The following is an 18713-nucleotide window of genomic DNA, read 5'->3' as shown; positions in this document are numbered from 1 at the left end:
AGCATCTCTCAGAGCTAAATCTAATGATCTAATTTAGATCAGATCTCTAAAAGTTCTCTGCTGATCAAAAGAGATGTTTTTCCAGTATGTATCTTTTGATTACCCACTGGCATTCTAATTCAGGAAACGCTGTGAGCTGAATAGTGCACTTGGTAATGGAGATGGTCATAAGGAAGGGTGAAATGAAAGAAGACATCTTGATCACTTAAAAGTTCCATGTTACCATAGATAACAGACTTTAGAAGAAATATATGAAGGACTTTCATAATTTTGTTCAGAAAAATTCTGAGTGAAAATAATGAGAAATGATAATTAAATGTTGAAAAGACTGGAAAACTATCTTTCTGTCTCTTTGGCAAAGGTAAGGATTGCCTATCATTCTGCCAATTCCAACAGTTATTTTTCGAGTCCATCCCAAAGATCAGATGATATTCATCTTCACAAAGGAAAAGAGTAAGAATTTTTCTTGTCTTTAAGTTACTGAATGATATCGTTAAAATATAAGCTTATGTTTTAAACTTTTATTAGCCATTATGATAGTTTGTTGGTTTAATTTATCTGCTGAGTCTCATAATTTTATTAGTATGATACCCTGTTTTCAAGAACACTGATATTCAATTAATCAGGTAAACTTGAAATTCAATTTAACCCTGTTACAGAAATTATAATTTTGTGAAATTTATTTAATTCTGATTCTCATTCTCTCTAGGATTTTTCAGTCATACTTTATTAATTTCTTTATGTCAGCAGCTGAGTGTTTCTATATAACCACGTGGGTTGGAGACACTATCAATTTGTATGTATTATTCACAGATTTATCCCTAGCCTTGGAAACTTAATGAAAATGATATGAAAATACCATTCAAGGATCTCATCATTGAGTGCTGACCCAGAAAATACATGAATATCAGATAATCCAACTTTAAAAACTGCTTAGGAATCCTAGAAGATAGAAAGATAAACAATATGTTCAAAATGGCTAAGATACAGGGAAAACATCATAAGATGTGGAGATCATCTTCCGACAGATGACTCTAGACGTTTGTAGCTTCAAACAGAAAACATCCATTATCTCATCCAATTTTCTGGTTGGCTGGGCAGTTCATCCTGGATTGATTAATTGGGGGTTGATCATCTAGGATGATCTCATTTGTACATCTAAGAGAATCAACTGGCGTGGTTGGAATTTAGATATGCTTTCTTACCTTCCAGGAGCTAGACTGAACTGACCATATTAGTGGATGTGTTTGCAGCAGTAAAGACAGCGATTGTAATGCACTAACACTTTTAGTACTCTCCTCCTGCCGCATTTACTAATATTCTTCTGGCCAAAGCAAATGGCCAAACCTACATTCTAGGGGTAGAGATAAATTTCACATTTTGGGGAGATAAAAATGGAGTTTTGGACGCAGGGACTTGTGGTCACCAGGTAGGAATGCTTATCACTTGAGCCACATCCCCTGGCCCTTTTTAGACTGTGTTATTTTTCAAACAGAATATCATGTTAATTCCCTAGCTGGTTTGGACTTCAGTCCTCCTAATAACACTTTCTGCATAATGGGATGACAGAAATGTGCCACCATTCTCAGTTTTTATTGATAGATCTGATCTCACAATATGTTTTGGTGGGGGAATGTGGGTGGAATAGCCCTGAATTTCAATTCTCTCAAACTTTTTGCCTAAGATAGCCTTGAATTTCAGTCCTTCCAAACTCTACCTCCCTAGTTCCATAGATTATAGATGTAAGACTTCACTATTTGATCGGAGGAATATCTATTTTGTTTACCATATCATCTACTCAGATATTGTTAAGATTATGTTCAAAGTTAGCACAGCAAAGATCTAAGAGAATTGAAAAGTGGTTTTCAATCAGTGGAACCTGGGAACAGTCATATTTCATGTTTTTTACTGAGATTTTAGGGACATGGAAAAAGAATATTGGCCACCACTTTTTTCTGCTTTTTCTTCTTTATAAACATAAACATTTTTATTTTTAACCAAAATCATTAATGGATCAATTAATGAAGTATCTGATTAATCCCTACTGAAAACAAATGTACATATATCTTGAGACATTGGCTTGGTCTTAAAGAATGAGTTTAGCTCATTTGCTAGGCAGGAGGAGCTGAGAGATTGAATCAAAGCTATTTCTAATACATCTGTGGCCTGGTATCTGTGCTCTTGTAACAAGTTTGTAATTTACACACTGCACTTGACTATGATAGCTGTGAATTCTGCACTTCACTATAATAGCTATGAATTCTGCAAATGAGATTCCTATCTGTATTATTGCACAGTGGTTTTTCAAAGCCTTGTGAAGGTACTTCCTATTGCTGATTTATTCTGCTCAAATAGTATAACTTCATGCTTAACTGCATATCTATTTTGATCACCTTGTTCTGCTTTGAATTCTATCTCAGCTTCTAATTAAAAAATATATTTAAATTTTTCTGGGCACTAGTGGCTCATGCCTGTAATCCTAGATACTCAGGAGGATGAGATCTGAGGATCAAGGTTCAAAGCCAGCCTAGGCAGCGAAGTCCACCAGACTCTTTTTGTTTGTTTGTTTTGTTTTTGTTGCCAGTCCTGGGGCATGGACTCAGGGCCTGAGCACTGTCCCTGGCTTCTTTTTTCTCAAGGCTAGCACTCTACCTCTTGAGCCACAGCATCACTTCCAGCTTTTTTGTATATATGTGGTGCTGAGGAATCAAACCCAGGGCTTTATATATATGAGGTGAGCACTTTACCACTAGGCCATATTCCCAGCCCCTACACAAGACTCTTATCACCAATTAACCACCAGAAAACCACAAGTGGTACTGTGGCTCAAAGTGATATAGTGCTAGCTTTGCGCAAAAGAGCTCAGGGATAGTGCCCAGGCCCTGAGTTCAAGCCCCATGACTGACAAAAACAAAATAAAAAACAAATCTTTAAATTTAAAAAATTCTACTGGTCTCTTATTCTTTCAAAGAAAGAGATACTATTTCATGTCTGTTAAATATGTAGTGCCTAACTAATATGTTAAGCTGTAAATAATGAAACATATATATGCATGTATTTTCATATTATATATTTATATATACATATGTGTGTATATATATATGTATACTTCCTTCTCCTTATTTAGTTTTGGCTATGCTGTTCAGAATTAAGTGGACAGCAGGTTCTTATGGAAGCTAATATCCCTGATGTAACCTCCAAGTTCATTCTTATCAGGGACACTATGCAGAGTCCCCTTATTACAAACAAATAATAAATTTGCTCATTCTGAGTACTCTATAAATTTATTCTTGTATATCAGACAATTCAAAGGAATTCTTATGTGGATGTCTTTAAAGATGGGAGCAATAGTAACATTTCTAGAGTTTAGATGTTGTACTCACCTGTCAATTGGAGATAAGAGTCTCACAGTCTTTCCTGTCTGGGTAGGCTTTGGACCATGATCCTCAAATCTTAACTTCCTGATTATCTAAGCTTATAGGCATGAGCCTCTGTGCCTGTCTAGGACTTCTTCACATATTCAACCATTCAGTCACACAATACATGACACATGTAAGCTTTTCTGTAAGTTTTTGAACACATTAAATCACTTAGTATCTTTATTTCCTAGATATCATGTTTCAGGTCATTATTATTGCAACCTACAATGACGTTTTGAATAACTTTCTTGAAAATAGGGAACAGTATCTTTTTCAACAACTAAGCTAAATGACTTGATCATAGATGGGAATAATTCTCTACTGATATAGATATCTTATGTAATTCATTTTATGCCAGCCAACTGCTAGGTACTTTTTTTATTATTAAGAAATTTAAATATGTTGTGCAAATTTCACATGCCTATAATATAAATCCTCTAATAAATTTTGTAGATGATGTCACTATTTTATTCAATTGTTAATATTATTTAAGTGTTTAATGACAAGTGCTCTGGGGGGAAATGTTATATAAATTACTCTGTTTTGCAGGTATTACATTGAAATCTTGCTTCAGGAATACAGATTGAGTGCTTTTGTTGATGTTGGACTGTACCAGTATAGAACTGTCTATTCTGAGCAACAAACGGGAGATGCAGTAAATGAAGAACAAGTTATCAAATCCCAATCAGCAATTATCCAGGAAGTACAGGTTAGCTGTGTTGATAGATCCGCTGTTTACGTTATAATACTAGTGTGTGAAGCTACAACTCAATAATGTCCATGATTGTGTACCTCTAAACATTCTTTCCTGTTACAATTAATAATACAAGTTATCTCTATCACAGAGTATTTCATTCAAAATATATTTCAGTGCTGGGGATCAAACCGAGGGTCTCAAAAATACTAAGCAAGCACTACCAACCCTGAGCATTGCTTTCAATACATTGGATTAGTGTTCCTTAATAAGAGAAATCTTAAACGGTGTAGAACACACATATTTTTCATTTTTAGTAAAATGTAGCAAAAATAAGCAGGCACTGAATTGCTGAATGATGATATTTCAATAATGTGTTTTGTATTTATTTTTTTTCCTTAAATTGGAATATAGGTTATAATTTTGGAAAACTGGGAAACAACCAATGCCACTAATGAAGTTCAGAGGATCACAGTAACCAGCCCTTGTGTGGAAGCTAATTTGTGTTCACTTTACCAATACAGACTAATCTACAATAAGGAAAAAACTGGTAAGTTATAAATAATGAGAGAGATGATGTTCACATTTATGTTTACATAATGCTGTGAAGTGTTTGCTCTAGTCCAGTTTTACTGATTGGAAAATATAGTTTTAATACTATATTGTACAAAGAAGAAAAAATATTAAAGTGAAGTCTTCAGACTGGGATTAAAATATTGTATTATTATGTACAATTTTCTGATATATGCCATACTTTCCTTTTATAAGAATAGTGATAAATGTATATTTGAAAGCACATAGAGATTTATTGCATCTGTAACACATAGATATTAAGTACAGAAACTGGAAATCAGATTCATCATTGAAGAGAAATAAACATGTCTTTCAGTTTCTCAAACTAAATGATAGACACGTGAAATAATGATTTTTTAGGTAATGACAGCATAAAGATAATAAATTGTAAAAATTGATTTTTGCTATTTCTGTTGTTTAAAGTTTTCCATATTGGTGAGTGCTTATTGTTTGTAAAATAAAAGGCTTGTAACTATGAGAATACTATCAACAAATATATGACAAACTGCTGGGTGCCAGTGGCTCATGTCTGTAATCCTAGCTATTCAGGAGATTGAGATCCGAGAATCATAGTTGGAAGCCATCCTGGGCAGGAAAGTTTGTGAGATTCTTATCTCCAATTAGCCACCAGACAATTGGAAGTGGCTCTGTGGGTTGAAGTGGTAAAGTCAGCAAAAATACTGAGAGACAGTACCCTGACAACAAGCCCCACGACCAATAGCAACACGAAAAATCATAAACCAATTAGTCAGCCAAACTTGAATCATTTTCACAACATAATTTTTCTACATTGTAACGTAAATGATATTGAATATGTATGCTTTATAAAATTAAGTATAAGACATTCACTTTAGTTGCAGTGATCTGGAATGATTTTTATTTCTTCTTTTTGGTTGGTTGTGGGATTTGAACTCAGGGCCTTTTGCTCAAAGCTAGCACTCTACCACTTTCAGCCACAAGGCCACTTCTGGTTTTTGAGTGGTTAATTGGAGATAAGAGTCTTAAGGAGACTTTTTTGCTCGAGATGACTTTGAACATGATCCTTAGATCTCAGCCTTCTGAGTAGCTAGGATTGCTGGCATTAACTACCAGCACCCAATATTCTTTTGTTGTTGTTGAATGATTTTAACTCTCCTACTTTTCTTTTTTAAAATTTATTCAAAAGTCTTGCTAGCTGCTGATGCTTCTGACTTCATATTGCAATCCGCCTTAAATGACCTTTGGTCCATAAAACCAGATACAGTTCAAGTTACAAGAACACAGAATCTCCAGAGCTATATCTATACTATAACCTTCATATCAAATAGAGGTAAGCTTATATTTCATTTTTCACTTCAGAAAACTAATTTATATCCAGTGCAACTCCACTATAAAAAATAGAACTTCAAAAAATACTAAGGAAAAAATATAGATTCATGTCCTTGATCAGTGTCAGGATAAATAGGAAATGGTGAATTATTTTCAATAGTAAAACTTAGGTATATTTCAAGGAATGTGCAACTCCAATTAATAAAGTATACCACATTAACACAAATGCAGTCTTAGTAACAAGAATTTTTTATGAATTGGTGAAATTTAATTCTAAAAATAAAGCTTTAATAAATCAATGTTGTTAGAGAGATAATAGTCTGATCAAACCTTGCCAAAAGAAAGAATTCCACAGTCCGTTTTACAAGGAAAGCATTTCATATCATGCCTCCTCCTTAAAACTAACCAAAATCATTAGAATAGTTAAACCAATTATAGATTCTTCAGGAAAAACAAAAAGTTGACCTTGGATTAATGCAATTTATTTGATCTCTTCACCTTTTTAAAAATAATATTTTAAATAATGTCATTTAACTTCAAATGATTGTTTAATGCAAAACATTTTTAGAAATATTAAGAATATTTTTAGAAATATTAATATTAAATATTATTTTTAGAAATATTACTATTAATCAAATTGAGCAGTCAATTTAGGTATCTGATACATTTAAAACCATGAAGCAGGTCCATAAACATACATACACACATATTTACATATATGTATGTGCACATATGTATCTTTTCTTTAAGGAACTATTATTCTTCAATTTGTGTAAAACATTGTTCCAATGTTTATGTCTTATTGTATGGAGTTGTTAACTTGAGGGTTGAATGAGATGAAGAATTTTGCTTAACATGAATTGAAGTTCTAAAATTTTTACTGAAGTTAGTTTATCAAAGCACTATGTGATTGAACATGTGGTGATCCTTGTTGAGCTACTACTAGATCGGACAGAAACTTTGAGGCTTCAAAAATAACCTTAAGAAATAAAGCACCAAAAGCATAACCAGGTATATTCTAAGTCTACATTCAGTAGAGAAGAGCAATGGGATTTCACTGGCAAAGTGTCCTTGCAAGGAGAAATAACTGAGGTCAAAATTTTATGTCTCTCACTATGACATCGTGTAATCCAGCTTCATAGATTTAGGCTCTTTCCAGGGAATCAATCTTATACCTTATTTGTATCCAATGTAAAGCAAGCAACATCCCAACCAAGTGTTTTACACTAAAATACTGATAATGGTGTGAAACTAAAATGCATTTTGGAACAACCTACTGTCCAGCGATCTTTACTTTTGGTCCTAGTGCATCCTCTGCTTATCTTACAATATTTCCTCTTAAATCAGTAGCAAGTTGTCTGCTATCTTACTGTTTCTTATATGAATGAATCTAATCAAATCCTTTCTTTCAACATCCTTCTCAGTTTCTTAGTTTGTGTTACTGGTACTCCAAACAAAGCCAATGCGCTTATATTTTAAAGTCTATTTTAGATAGGAAATTAAAATTTGATTTCCTATATTTTGCAGGAGATTTTGATCTGCTTGGTTACGAATTGTTTGATGGGAATAATGTCACACTGGATATTACAGAACAAACCAAAGGCAAACCCAGTTTGGAGACATTCACATTAAATTGGGATGGGGTTACTTCTATGCCCCTTAACCCAAGATCATCTGAAGTCGAAGTATGTTCCACAAATGTTTGTCTCACAGTACCGTATTCACTGGCAATTTGTAGGCAAATGGGTAGGAAGCATTATTTCCAAAAATCACTAATAATTATTAGATTTTGCCCAACTTATAAAATGGATATTTCATAAACATATTTTTGTTTAAAAATGAAAACAGATTTTCTAGTACAACCATTCATTTTGTAAATAAAGCATTTTAACATCATCAGAGACTTGCTTTGCTGTTAGAGACGTGGTGTCCATTGCTCCACGCCAGCATTGTTCTCCATCCAAACAACAACTTGTCATCTAGTCATTCACAAAATTTTTGAGGCACAGAGTGCAGCAAATGCTTAATTGTAAAGTGTAAATGCCTTATTTTATTTTAAATAAAAAACTTTTCAATGACAATCTGCTCTAGAAAGTATTTCAAGGAGTATGAGTCCATTCTTCTCTGTAGCATGGCCCATCCACAACGTGGGAGGAAATGTTCCAAAGGCAAAGGAATAGAAAGAAAAGGGAGTTCTTGGAATTATATCCAAGGACATTGTGTCTGCCTGTGGGGTAGCTGTTCTTGAAGAAAGAATGCGAGTGGCTTACTTCATCTTAATCATAACAACTACCTGTACAATGAGTTTGTTATTTGTTTGATGATTACAGATTATACATTGTCCTTCGGTCTTAGTCCTAGATACATTTTTTTCTGTGTTTTGTCAGATTAATACTGGATATCCCTTAGATAATAATAAAGAGACTTACAGTATATTAATCTCTACTTTGGACAAGTAGAATACTTTGGAACATACCATTTTCCAGTTACTTTTTGAAAAATTGGAAAAAAAATTTATTTGGAATATCTTTAAATTAGTACTCATCAATTTAGGTTTTTTCATTGCTATCTTTAAAACATTATGTTGTTGGGGCTGGGGATATAGCCTAGCGGCAAGAGTGCCTGCCTCGGATACACGAGGCCCTAGGTTCAATTCCCCAGCACCACATATACAGAAAACGGCCAGAAGCGGCGCTGTGGCTCAAGTGGCAGAGTGCTAGCCTTGAGCGGGAAGAAGCCAGGGACAGTGCTCAGGCCCTGAGTCCAAGGCCCAGGACTGGCCAAAAAAAAAAAAAAAAAAAAAAAAAAAAAAAACATTATGTTGTTTTCTATAACTGTGATAATAATTGCCAAGTAAATATATCTGTTGTCATTCTAAATGTAACACTTGAAAAAAAATCACTGAACTCTAAAATGATGAAATGATAATGTAAAATTATAAGGAAATTATGTTATGAATGACATATTGAAATTATGCTATCAAATATTCTATTAGTGAACTAAGTAATAGAATTACTAACATTTTATGTGTTTATGAAAAAGGGTTTTTAAGGTGCATATTGTTATGTAGTTTCAGGTAGCAGTGGAAGAAATGGTCAGCACTAAGTGTCCACCACAAATAACACATTTGGAAGAAGGATTTGTTGTAAAATACTTCAGAGATTATGAAACTGATTTTGATTTGGTATGGAATGCTTAATGAACTTAGAAATGGGCTGAATAAGAATATATAAATGTTAGCAACGTTATGATTGCATTATTGAACTAGCATTAATACCTTAGTCTAAGTCAGAGTGCAAAAATAGCTATGTTATAGATTAATTAGGAAGGCTTGTTGTAGCATCTGCTCATTCTATTAAATAATTCACTTATGATGGAATGGGTGACATGGATCAAGATGCATTGTACTCATAAAATGACATGTCAAATTGAAACCCTTTTGTACAACTATTCAAAGATTATAAGCTAAAAAAAGTAAAATTAAGTGATCCATTTGCAAAAGCAATACTTTTTAAAAATTATTGTTATTATAATAGTGATGTTCAGAGAAGTTTCAGGTATCTAAGTTAGGGAAAGAGTATATTTCTTTTTGGACAATGTCACCCCTTCCCACATTCTCTCCCAGGTTTTCCCTTCCATCTCACCAACAAGTTGTATAGTTAATTTTCAACACAATGTCCAGTGAGTACCATTGTTTGAAAGCAATACTGTACTTTCAATAAACAGGAATTTACATGGTCTGTCTACAGAGTATTTTATTTGTGCACTTCTTCATGTGGTGAATGAAGATCATATCTTGGTTCTTCGTTTGCTTCAGAGATATAAATTGTATGAGAAATTGCTTTCTTTGCTAAGATCATCTATGGCCAATTAGTATTACAGCTACTCTTTTATCTTTCCCTGATGAAATAAGGATATTTTATTTGATAAATAGTGAAAGGAATAAATGATAAAGGTATTCTTCCTACTTCTTATTATAGTTATTTTTGCACATATTTTACTGGCTAATAGAGCCCCTAGGCACTTTTTTTTTCTCCATTTAAACAACTCCTGTTTATCTTTAAAGACAAGTCATTTGTTACTTCTTCTGAGACATTTTTCTTGATGCTTTCATGTGAACTACATGCTTGCTTCATCTTTAATGCTAATATCTGTAATTCCTTTTTGCCCTTGTACCCCTATAGTATAAAGTGGGGGGATGGTGGTTATTATCACTCCAGGTTTTAAGATTAAGCAAACACTGAAACACAGTAGACATCAGATAAATTTTCCTGAGAGGAATGATTTCATATCCATAAGGAACTCATAATATAAGAGGAAAGGTCAGAATTTAGGAAGTAATCAAATACCAATACAAAAGATTATATGGTTAGATTTTTAATTTTAGAAAGAGCTCTGGCATTTCAAGTTAAAGTTGTTTTGAGAAACAATGGGTTGGACCTTGAATGACTTGGTTGGGGATGATGGGAGAAAAGCAAGAAAATACAGCATATTTAATTTGAAATATTATTGTTTCTGTAGGAATATACTAGTAGAGGGCAAAAGACAGCTGAAACGGATGCTTACTGTGGTCGTTACTCCCTGAAAAACCCAGCTGCTCTTTTTGACTCAGCAGATGCTAAGCCAAATAAGCTACCATATGGAGACATTTTATTATTTCCTTATAATCAGGTAAGCTTAAGAAAATTATATGCTAATTGAATCTGGAAAATACCTTGGTAATAAAATTTCATGCAATTTTAAGACAAGGATAAGTTATGCCATGTAAACATCCTGTCATGTTGGATAGGCATAGGTGGTTCACATTCTGGATGCTGTTATAATTTCCTTTTCTAGCGATTCTCCCATCAGACGAACAACAGCAACAACAAAAGCCAAAAGAAAAAGCAAAAGTAAAAACAATAAATAAAAAAGGTACAAGTAAAAAGCATTATACATATACTGCTTTATCTCATAATTTTGGAAGAAATTGTTTGCACATGCTTTATAGTGAACAATCTACTGCCATTGTTAAAGTAAATTACATTGAAGAAAACAATAAAGAATTAATCAAAGGCTGGGGCATGGCCCTGAGTTTGAACTCTGGTATCCATCTACTCCCTCCAAGAGAGTTTAATCATTAAGTGTAACGATACTTTACCTTCATTTTATCCTTTATAAAAATCTTTTCTAATTCTGCTACTGTTGGCTGGGTGAATTTACTCATTCTTTTGTCTGTGTTCTGGTAAATAGAAAATCACCACTGTAGTGGGTTGAATCAAGTTGAATTATTACAAAGACAATTTAAGATACTCTTCATGATTCTTTTTCATTTTTTAAATGTAGTTTTGCTTAGCATACAAAGGATTCCTGGCAAATTATATTGGTCTAAAATTCAAGTACCAAGACAATGGCAAGATTACTAGAAGCACTGATTCACAGTTTACATATAATTTTGCTTATGGAAACAAGTAAGTTACACTATGAATCTGAAAATGGTTTCTATACATTAAGTTTTTCAGAGTAAGATTTGTTATATTTTTATACAAGTATATAGAGTTGATTATCTATAATAAAGTTGATTATGTATAGTCAAATATATTAATATAGTTATTAATTTATTTTAATATTATTAAATTGCTTATATATAATCAAGTATGCTAATATAGTTGATTATATATCTTTCCTCCATTACTGTATATTCTATCCTCCCCCCTTTAACCATCCCTTTCCATCTCCTTAGTGACTGTACTTTTATTTTCATGACTTTATTTTGCTTTGATTACCCTAAATTCCACATATGAGTAAAAGAATATGATATTTGTGTTTCTGGGACTGGGTTGTTTCACAGTTTAAGTTATATTGTAGGATATAGACTATATAGAAATTCATTATTTGTAGTTCTTGTTTTGTAATGTTTTGTTTGGGGAAATATTGAAATCATGCTCATATAGATGTAATTTTCTTAGTCTGTCTGTATCCAACTAACATATTGTGTCAAAACAAAATCTGTGCATTTTGAAAATAAAAATTAGTCTTGTGTCATCATTCCTCATAACTATTTGAAAGACAAAACAACAGTAAACTTTAGGACTTAAACTATATAAGTTTGAAACCATTAATGTGTCTAGCTAATGAGAGAATGTAGAAAGCAATCAGTTTATCATAATGTTGTTATAACATGAGTAGATAATGTAAAATATTTTGATGACTACATCAGGATAGAGGGAGAAAAGTTGTTTTGATACTTCCTTTTTTGTTGATACCTATCATGATATTTCAGAATTATCTTTATGAAGCCAGTATGAGGCAGAACCACACCTCAGCTTGACACTCAGAGGCAGAAAATGGCCAATGCTGAAAAGAAGTAAATCACAGTATTCTTTTAAAAATCAAGATAAGGAAGAACAGAATAATTATATTGGAAAAAATAAGTCTTGAGATTTTTTAAAAAGTTGTTTCTGGTTTAGGATTCTGAATATAGAATCTTCTGCTGATTGCTACTATTTTAAGCCTTATGTTTTCAACAACATTCCAACATTATTTCAAATGCAACAGCAATCAGCTAAATGGAATCAGAATCTTGGGAGCATTCTACAGGTCTCCTGTCTTCTCGTTAGTCACACAATGATGGTTACTATACCAAACAAGTCAGTCTCTCTTTTTAGCCTACAGTTTATCTTCTCTGTAGTCATTTGAGGATGCACTGCATTGGAAAGCATGGATGGATTTTCATTGCCCCAAATGTTTCAAGATCTTTAAACAAAAATATCATGATTTTCTTAGAAGTATAGAATTCTTTCAGTGAAACTGTTGCCTGTCATTGCATAAACTCTCCAGCTCTTTGTAGGTATCTTTATGTATGTAGGTTAGGTTGTCTACCTAGATTAAGTAGATATTTTAGTCTTAATTTTTTTCCAGTACTGTTACAATTCAAAGTACCATTTCCCTTAAAAATAATTCTATAATTTTCCAAAAGCAGTAAGATTTAAAGTTGTAAGCCAAGTTTCAAAATCTAAGTAGTAGACTTTTTTTAACAAATAGAATTACCTTGCCACAGTGTGTAAAGCATTTGTTCTAACACCATTTGCTCTCTTCTTTTCTCTTATAAAAGATATATCTGGTTCCCTAGACAGAAGATTCTCTAAGTAGTAATTTTTAGAACTTCAGAATTATAAGTGCTAGTAGTGGAATTCTACTTAGAGATATTAAGTATTGTTGTGCAAAGCATTGTAACTTTATGCGATTCTGCATGTACTTTTCTAAAACTAGTACTTGTTATCTAAGCTTTAAAGGACTAGTGCAGATCTTATGAGTTTACAAACCATAAAAGAATGAAATTACAAAGTTCCCAAACAAAACAGTTAATTAATAACCACAATGGAAAATTATGCAGAAGTTATTTTCAACTGTGTCTAATAAGATGAAATAACTTAGTACTTTCAGCTCACTTCTCAAAATGAGTGGTGCTAATCCAGTGAACTCTTCTGGAAGTACTAATTAGTTCTTAGTACTGGACTGGACTTCCAGTTCTACCTCTGTATTGTTTTTATGAATGCACTCCATAATTTCCTTAAGTTACAGAATGTTATTGTACAAATGCCAATGACTACTAATAAAGATAACTTATTTTTTGTGTGCAACAGTATTATTTTTTTTTACTCCTTATGTGCTTGTTCTGGCTCTTTCTCTGTGCCAGTAAACCATGGTTAATGGTCCTCTTGAGTGAGAAAAGAAAAGCTTTCACTTTAAAATTTATTGATGTCTTTTACAACGTATTTATTTCCCACTAACTTTATACCAAATTAATCACTCTATTTCAGCTGGACCTATACTTGCATAGACCTTCTGGCTCTCATACAAACCAAACATTCTGGAACAAGTTTTTCTCTTCAAAGGATTAGTTTACAGAAAGCCTCTGAGTCACAGTCCTTCTATGTTGATGTAGTATACATTGGACAGACACCTACACTCTCGACATTCAATGGTGTGCGGTGGTATTTTATATTTATTTCAATATATCTTGGTCTTATAGTGAAATTTTACTATGGAAACAAGTTATATTATTTAATAAACAGAAATGTTAACACCTAAATATTAATGAAATTTTTAGCAATATTATGATTTAACTTGATTATTTCAATAGCAGTTTGTTATAAAAATAATGAATCCCTAATTTAAACATTTCTTAAAAAATTAGAGCAAGAATTAGCTTTAAAGTTTTTCTATTGATAAATACACTGTATTGAATTATTTACTTTTTTTTTTAGTTTATTGAGAAATCATTTATCGAGAGGGAGATCAATTCCAAAATACAAGTGTTGACATTGATGTCTGTCTCTAGAATGATTGACCTGAAACTCCTTATGGACATGAGTGATAGTAATGTTATAAAGAAAATTTTATTTCTAACATCCTTAACATTACTTTTTTAATCTATTTAATTCTTGAGATACGGTAGTAAAATAGTAAAATCTACACTACAAACTTATCTGCTATTTGCTTTTCTGACATATTCTTCAGAGATGCCAAAGAGAAGACTTGCAGCACTAGCGAATAAAGGAATATATTTAGAGCACTTTCAGGTGAATCAGACCAGAATAAATGGATCGACTGTGACAGTTCAATATTCTGTCACCATGACTTCATATAATTGCAGTTGTAATATACCTATGATGGCTGTGAGCTTTGGGCAGGTAAACCTAAACATTTGTAGGTTGTTTTTTTTAATTTCATGAGAATTAGTCTAATGTAGTAAATTTTCTTAAAAACTGGAAATACCTGAATACAGAATGAGTATTGTTTAATTAGACAAGATAGTTATTCCAATGATGAATCATGATTTAAAGAATTGTTTAACTTAAGCATGAAAATTGATTTTAAGCTTTGGAAAAATTTCAAGCAATATTATCTGTGGTGAATAGATGAAGGAAAATATTCTTTAGCAATAAAGTTAGAAATCCTCCAATAATGACCCATAAACAGAAATTATAGAAAGAAAAGTTGATGTTCTGGATTATTATTTTAAATTGTGTCTTTTATGTATAACATTTAACTTGCTTCTATCAAATTTATACAAAAAGCTATAACTCCAAAATATAAATCCAAAATAATTATTTCATATAGCCAGGTTATTAAAATATGAACAATACTACACTATGATTCTTTAAAGTTTTATTTTTTATGAAAATATTCAATTATTTAGTATCATTTTTCACAACAAATTTAAAACAAGTGTAATAAGTTCAAATAATTAACTCTAGTAATTAAAGATCTATAGAGAATCTTCTGCTAACTAAACAACTTTATAATTAAAGAGAATGGAAATTTGTCAGTAATCGCTTAAAACTGTCTTTACCTGAGTCTTGTTGTCCTCGGTAAAGATAAATGTAAAATAAAGATAAATATCTTACAATATATTTTAGTTTTATAGCTTTACTACAAAGGTGGTAACTCTGGGCTTTGTTTTGAGAGACTTACAAAGTCTTTAAACACTAGTATGTAGGATTTTTTGAGATTCAAATTTTCATTGGGGGGATTCTATACCTGACTCTCCAATTGTGAAAATATATGGTAAGCATAGGTATCCTTTTGTGAGAAATTACTACTCTTTTCCAAAGCAGTCTACCATCTTACATTCCCACCAACCATAGATAAATGACTCAGCTTCTGAAAAAATTCCCTGCCATTTGATATTATCACTATTTGGTTTTCATTTTAGCCATTCAGTTATGTTATATACTAACTTCTCATTTGGGTTTTAATTACACTCAATAATGGCTAATGGTTTAAAACATGTTTTTATGGGCATATTTACAATTCCTATATTTTCTATGAAATGCCTGGTAATCCTTTTTGTCAAGCTTCTCATTGGATTATTCATTCATTATTGTTGAGTTTATAAAACTCTTTCTATGTTTTAGATAGATGTCCTTTGTCAGATATTAAAATTCTTTGAATTTTATTGTAAAGATGATGTACAGAGGGATTACAGTTATATGTCAGGTAATGAATACATTTCCTTTTGAACAATATCCTTCCCTCATTCTCTCCCAGATTTTCTCCTCTGGAGAAAGTAATTTTCTTGGCCCTTGGTCCTAAAGATTTACCTAATTTATTTTCTAAAAGTTTTAATTTGCACTTTATACCTAGGTCCATGATCCATATTGAGCTATATATTATAGGTGTAGCTTTTAGGATGCGACTAGTTTTTTAATGTAAGGTTATTGAAAATACTCTCTTTCCTCTACTGAATTTCTCATGAACATTTGTGAATAAAATCATCTAGGAGTGTTTTTGTGGTTATAATTTTGGATAATCCTCTGTTCCAACTCCATGCCTTGGTCTTTACACAAAAATACCCTCTCTGGAATATGGTATACAGTAGGTATTGACATTAAATAGGTTCCATTCTCTCAACTCTTCTTTGGTAAAAGTACTTTATTCTAGATTGTTTCTTTTAAAAAATATTTTGGAATAAGCTTGTGTTTCTGCCAGAATATTCTGCTGGCATTTTAAAGAGTTTTAAAGACATTAAAGAGTCTTCTAATTTATTAAAATGATATGTACCTCCATTTATTTAGATTTGATATAATCAAATGCTTAGTTCTTTAATGTCAGTTATCACAATTTAGCAATGTACAGATCAGAACTAGAACATGCTTTATTAAATTTATATGTTAAGTACTTCATTTTCTCTCAATTATAAACATTCCTTTTAATTAAGTTTGATTTTCTTTCATACTTTTTAAATTATCTTTAAGAAGTTGTACAAAGAAATTACCATATAACAAAATAGTTTATGAATATAATGCTTCTTGTTCAATGTCACGCCTTTCATCATTCTTATCTATCCCTCCCAGTCTACTCGTTCCCTCACTTTCTTAATTTTTTAGATTACACATTGAATTCTTGACTTCATTCTCCCCTCCACTTCTCCTCTTCATTCATCCACCCCTTTCCCTTTGGTCCCACCCCACCCTTTTCAAGTATCACTTTCCTTATGTTTCTTTTGTTGAATTTTACTCATCTGTAGGAAAGAATGATGTTGTATCATTTGTAAAGAAATGGAGAAATTATGTTAAGTGAAGTAAATCTGGCCCAGAAAGAGACAAAGAATGCTGTTTTCCCTTATATATGTGTAAGGTAGAATTAACTTATAAACATAGAAGTAAATATGTGATGTGGTGTGCAAGCATATACAAATATGTTAACTGGAATATGGTAAATTCAGGGGTAACTCAATGAAATTCCTTAGGAAGGAAAAGTGAATACACTTAAGTAATTACTATTCTGATTAAGGTAAAGAAAACCTTGAGTGATCTGAGAATTCTCTTGTATCTCGTTGTTGCCATTAGACTACTCTCCCTTTGTATGTAGATAGCCACTAGTTTAACTTTTACCACCAATAATAAGTGGTGCCTGCTTTAAACTGCATACTAAAGAAATAATCAGAATTCACTCTTTTCTTACGTTGCTGTATTGTGCACTTTATGTTACATGTAGCTGTGATTTATTCCTTTTCATTGCCATACTTTTTTTTCCAAATACTAAAGATGATATGGATATTCTTCTGTATGTCTTCTTGCACTGTCACTTATTCCAACACTGCTTTAAATTCTGTCATCATGGGATTTTATCATTTTCACAATTAGAGTTACAATCTATGAATTTCACTTGCAGGTACTGCTTCAGTATTGATATTCAATATTATTTTTTAAAATAATAAGGCTGGGCTGGGGATATGGCCTAGTGGCAAGAGTGCTTGCCTCCTATACATGAGGCCCTAGGTTCAATTCCCCAGCACCACATATACAGAAAACGGCCAGAAGCGGCGCTGTGGCTCAAGTGGCAGAGTGCTAGCCTTGAGCAAAAAGAAGCCAGGGACAGTGCTCAGGCCCTGAGTCCAAGGCCCAGGATTGGCCAAAAATAAATAAATAAATAAAATAAAAAATAAAATAATAAAATAATAAGGCTGGATTGGCCACTCTACTGCCCACATGCTTCCTTATATTGTTGGTTAAATTTCCATAGTTATTTTTCTAAGAAATGTTCTACCTTCCTGACAGAAAAGATTGCATCTCATGCCTCTTTGCTTCCCCACGGTAATGTGCTTTGTACCTTGAATGGAGTGTCTGCTTGGTAAATATTTGTTCCTTGAGTGATGGAGGGTACAATCTGAATTAATGAGGTATTACTGTGATTCCAGTTGATTGCTGCACAGATGACTGAGTTGACTTTGGCCTCATTATCACAGCTGTATAGGCCTGGCCTGTGTTGATTTATGGGACTCTCCTTAATGTCTTGAAGAATCCTGAATACATGAGGCTCATTTATGTCACATCATAGGACTGTGCCATGCTGAAATAGAAATCATGTTAGCTATTGTTAGGTTTAATCATTTTATCAATATTTATTTTGGGAATTAGAAAATCACAAATGAGATTGAGACTGAGTCTGTCTATAGAGGAATTAACTGGCCAGGAGAATCAAAGATTCGCATTAGAAGAATTCAAGAAGCTTCTCCACCTATAAGTGGCAATTTTGACATCCACGCTTATGGACATACCCTCAAAGGTAGATTTAAAATGTTGGAAATTCTCAAACCTATGTGAATAATGTTCACCACACTAGCATACACATATATATGTATACTCTATAAAATATATATTGTTCAATGAAGATTTTTTACTTATTATTTTTGCATTCAAATATATACAAAAAGATATGTTTGTGTATAT

The 18713-nt window shown here is 32.4% G+C and overlaps 1 protein-coding gene across 2 annotated transcripts in view; it reads left to right on the top strand.

Moving 5' to 3' along the window:
• Nucleotides 1-18713, top strand: part of Pkhd1l1 (PKHD1 like 1) — a 132078-nt gene that overhangs the window by 30732 nt on the left and 82633 nt on the right. For both annotated transcript variants that reach the window (XM_048359272.1, XM_048359271.1), the window contains exons 14-24: nt 362-453; nt 3969-4128; nt 4528-4663; nt 5852-5995; nt 7522-7679; nt 9065-9178; nt 10516-10665; nt 11320-11444; nt 13797-13960; nt 14497-14669; nt 18402-18549. In XM_048359272.1, coding sequence (XP_048215229.1) covers nt 362-453; nt 3969-4128; nt 4528-4663; nt 5852-5995; nt 7522-7679; nt 9065-9178; nt 10516-10665; nt 11320-11444; nt 13797-13960; nt 14497-14669; nt 18402-18549 — 1564 coding nt within the window. The remainder of the gene's footprint in view (nt 1-361; nt 454-3968; nt 4129-4527; nt 4664-5851; nt 5996-7521; nt 7680-9064; nt 9179-10515; nt 10666-11319; nt 11445-13796; nt 13961-14496; nt 14670-18401; nt 18550-18713) is intronic.

Source organism: Perognathus longimembris, chromosome 12, assembly GCF_023159225.1.
Source record: "Perognathus longimembris pacificus isolate PPM17 chromosome 12, ASM2315922v1, whole genome shotgun sequence".
In the NCBI taxonomy this organism is placed as follows: domain Eukaryota; kingdom Metazoa; phylum Chordata; class Mammalia; order Rodentia; family Heteromyidae; genus Perognathus; species Perognathus longimembris.
Note: the sequence above shows the minus strand (reverse complement) of the source record. Positions and strands in the feature narration are given on the sequence as shown.